At 45.3% G+C, this 3,853-nt stretch overlaps 1 protein-coding gene across 1 annotated transcript; it reads left to right on the top strand.

Moving 5' to 3' along the window:
- Positions 1–259: 259 nt before the first annotated feature.
- On the top strand, positions 260–2,215 carry LOC147901837 (uncharacterized). Its single transcript, XM_087375047.1, has 2 exons — positions 260–848; positions 1,002–2,215. The coding sequence occupies exons 1-2, from the start codon at positions 552–554 to the stop codon at positions 2,019–2,021; spliced, it is 1,317 nt and encodes a 438-aa protein (XP_087231173.1). The 5' UTR covers positions 260–551; the 3' UTR covers positions 2,022–2,215.
- The last annotated feature ends 1,638 nt before the right edge of the window (positions 2,216–3,853 follow it).

Raw genomic sequence — 3,853 nt, 5'->3', positions numbered from 1 at the left:
ATATAAGCAAGAGGAGGAGGAGGAGGAGGGATGAAACCACCAGCACCATCACCAATCAATATGCTTGCAGCTTTTCCCCTCCCGCTGAGACAAGCTGCGCACCCCCCCAAAACGTGATCCCCATCTTCTCCCTGCAAAAGGGCCGTGCGAAAGCATGGCAGGCTACAACTTTTGAGCTTAGAAAAATGCGAGTGTATCAGAGCGCAGACGTTGAGCAGAAGCATAAATCACCTCCAGATGTAGCTGGGGAAGTGGCGAAGCTGGGATGAGAGCGTTTTTTTGGCCGGGGACCCAGCCATAGCCATGTATGTACGTGTGTATAATGCGGGCAAGCTGGCGAGCTGATTGGTATTTGTTGCTACGGAGTGTTGCGTTGCGGGTAAGTTAGGCAACTACTGGTTTAGATAGAATCCATGGCTTCTTCTTAGTCTTCTGCTTCAACACCATCTTCTTCTTCTTCTTCTTCTTCTTCTTCATATTCTTTGTTGCCGTTCTCTTTGCTTATCATCTTCCTCAACCCTCCTAAAACCTCTCTGCTTTCCACCCTCAATATGGACTCCTCTCCTCTCTTATTTCCTGATTCCTTCTCCTCCTTCCGTATCGATGAACTCCTTGACCTCCCCCATGACTTATACGTCGATGATCTCGATGGCCCTTCCCTCGCAGATCATTGCCCAACTTCTTCCGCCTCCTTCCTCCAGCCCCCGGCCCTCGACTCCTCGCTGCCTCCCTCTTCCCCCCTCTCCTCCTCCTCGACCCATGGATGCGGCGCACGGAATTCATCTCGTGCGAACTCGGCTTTCTTCCTTCATGAATTTAGCGGACCGCCCAGTGGGCTCTGCGTTCCGGTAAGTCTTGTATTTATTCTGATACGTTTGGCTTTGAAACCTGCAATATTCACCTGCAACAAGCCCTGCTGTTCGTTTCATCGCGGCTATCTCAAGGCGGGTGTATCAAATTGTTTTTCTAATTATGTCGGCATCTCCTTGGTGTACTGGCAGCCGGACGAGCTAGTTGACCAATTGGAGTGGCTCTCGACTTTCGTCGAAGATAGTTCATACTCCGCTGATACAGCGCTTGCGCCTCTCACCAGCTCTGATGACTTGAGTACATCGAATAGAAGCAGCGCCGATGTGCGTAAGGCAACTAAAATGTTTCACAGCCCGAGTCCGGTTTCTGTACTGAATCAGGCTGGTACCTTTTCTGAAAGGCCTCCGTCTTTCATTGTTCCAAGCCGAGCTAGAAGTAAAAGGTCCCGAACCGGAGGCAGGGTGTGGTCTTTCGATACGATAATTCCATCTTTGGTGGAGAACAGATTCGGAACCCATGACATGGTTTATATAGAGTCCACAGGAGCGAGAGAGACTTCCTCATCGGAGCAAGGAGAAGACCTTGTTTCAAAGCCGTCAAAGAAACCGAAGTTAGCAAGTGCGGGTTTCAGGAGTAATATCGAGACTCCCCCGCTTCGGCGGTGCACACACTGCTTAGTCCAAAAGACGCCACAATGGAGGGCCGGTCCGCTGGGTCCAAAGACATTGTGCAACGCCTGCGGGGTTCGGTACAAGTCTGGGCGCCTATTGCCTGAGTACAGGCCCGCCGGTAGTCCTACCTTCAATATAGAAGTTCACTCCAATTCTCACAAACGAATTTTGGAAATGAGAACCCTGAAGGAGTCCGAATTGCCAGGCGAGGACGAGAAGACGGCGCGGGCGAGCGCAAACGGACAGAAACACGTACATGGTAAACGATCAGGAGCCGGAAGGTCAGAAATTCGTGAAGCAACGACGGAAGCTGATGCTCCAAAAGCACAAGAAGAAGGAGATCGTGATAATACAGAAGTTGGACGAGAATTAATTGTTGACGCAACGCCGGAAGCTGATGCTCCAAAAGCCCACGAAGATGGTCGCTTACGAACCGAGTCTCGTGAAGAAAACGGCAAAATTGTGATGAAGAACGAATTAGGGAGGCTGAGAGAAGGAGAGCAACGGATTTCCATCAGTATCGATGAACAAACTGAATAAAGATTTAGCCAACTTTGGTGAGAGAAATCCTGTCGGATGTTGTTCCACACATTGACTCACTAGTCACAAGTCATCTTTATTGTAGGATTGTATTAGGAAGTTCACACGTTCCGGCACTCATTTTGAATCCTGAGATTTTGTTAGATGCCTTAAAACTTTACCTTACACACTACAGAATCATGTGTTTTACATTTGTACATCTTCTTTATAGAAACTCAGATTTTTTTGCCCTGCCCTGGGAGTAGACCATAGCATTCAGGCTAAACCTCGAAAGCAGAAAATAGGAATTAATTAATTAGGAAAATAAGATTTTTAGGAGTGTCCACATGGCATGTTTCTATTGGTTGGCATTGCATGCATGTTGTCAGACTTTAAGACTGCCACGTTGAGTATGGTAGGAGTATTTGTTGCATGGAATTCCGTTTGCTCGTCATTTTTTGCTTTGTTCCGCACGCTTGTATCGATCTTTCCTGTAGTCGAAATCCTTGCAACGCGTCTCATAAACGAAGTTCCTGCCAGCAATTAATTGCAGACATTTAGACGACTTGCTGCGGGAGATGCGAGCAATTAATCGTAGGGATTTTCTACGAAGTAAGCATGATGCAAATCTAAGTTGTAGAGTTTGAAACGAAGGTGTTGCTGCAGATAAATTTCTTGTTGCGTGTTCATCATATAAATTTCTTGTTGCGTGTTCATCATATAAATTTCTTGTTGCGTGTTCATCTGTTTAGATATTTATTTATGCTGAATACGTAATGTTCGAGTGTTCCGAAGGCACGTAAAATGGTCTGATCAGGGTCTACTATCCTTCGTAAATGCGAACTGCATGGTGACAATTATTGCGCCGAACGAAGCATTCTTTGTTGATTCGCGATATCCTTCTTCTCTACCATTGTATTAGGCTCTGATGTCCTTCGTAATAATTACGAATTGCACCAAACTTTGCTGCGAGAGATGCGAGCATTAATCGGACGGATTTTCTATGAAGTAAGCGTGATGCAAATCTAAATTGCATTCTTTGTTGATTCACGATTTTCTTCTTCTCCTCCATCATATTAGGCTTTGATCTCCTTCGTAATAATTACCAACTGCACCAAATTAGAAATGTCGAGCAATTCCAATTGATTGTGCCGAATGAAGTTACAATAGTGGAGGTTGGGAACATGCAAGGATATTAGGTGAGTTCGGTGTGCCTTTTTTACGGAGTTTTGTCTATTATTCGCTATTTCTTGGGAGAGAGGATATTCGTTCTAGGCTCTCGTGCTCAGCAACTTGCTCCAGCGGTGGTTTTTCGTGCCTATAAAATGTTTGCATGCATCTTAAGGTAAGGACAGTTCTACGACTATCTTCTAATAGTGACTATGGACGCGTCTGTTGACTTAATGGAAACCGACAGCATAGCTTTTGCTAAAGGTTTCCTTCTTCGTCTGTCTTCAATCGGTTTTTTCTTCTTTTTTTTGATTTCGTCATTCCAGATTGATTGTGAACTAATGTTCACTTGTAATCCTTCCAATCTAACAGTTTCGTGGTGGCAGGACTAGCGAAAGTCTTCTGATTTCGTCATTGCAGAATCGTTACGATTGACTGTGAACTAATGTTCAGTTGTAATCCTTCCAATCTAATAGTTTCGTGGTGGTAGGACTAGTGAAAGTGTGCCCAGATTTTAACGAGTCTTCTAGCCCTCCTTGCAACAAAATGACAACTGTTGAAGATAGCGAAAGGCAAGCATGTCGTTGATGGTAAGTCTAAAGGCAAACGATGGTAAGCTAACTTGCTGATATTTTTCATATGCCAATTTGAGTGAGAATAGAAACCTCATCCTCCAGAGTCCA

Source organism: Dipteris shenzhenensis, chromosome 5 (assembly GCF_047967505.1).
Source record: "Dipteris shenzhenensis isolate YYH24624 ecotype China chromosome 5, Dip_SZ_1.0, whole genome shotgun sequence".
In the NCBI taxonomy this organism is placed as follows: Eukaryota; Viridiplantae; Streptophyta; class Polypodiopsida; order Gleicheniales; family Dipteridaceae; genus Dipteris; species Dipteris shenzhenensis.
The sequence above is the reverse complement of the archived record's forward strand: the minus strand, read 5'-3'. Positions and strand labels throughout refer to the sequence as shown.

Excerpts from the sequence above, each read along its gene's own strand:
- LOC147901837 (XM_087375047.1), top strand. The coding sequence starts at position 552 with ATGGACTCCTCTCCTCTCTTATTTCCTGATTCCTTCTCCTCCTTCCGT. Across the intron at positions 849-1,001 it reads CCAGTGGGCTCTGCGTTCCG|CCGGACGAGCTAGTTGACCA; the intron begins GTAAGTCTTGTA and ends GTGTACTGGCAG.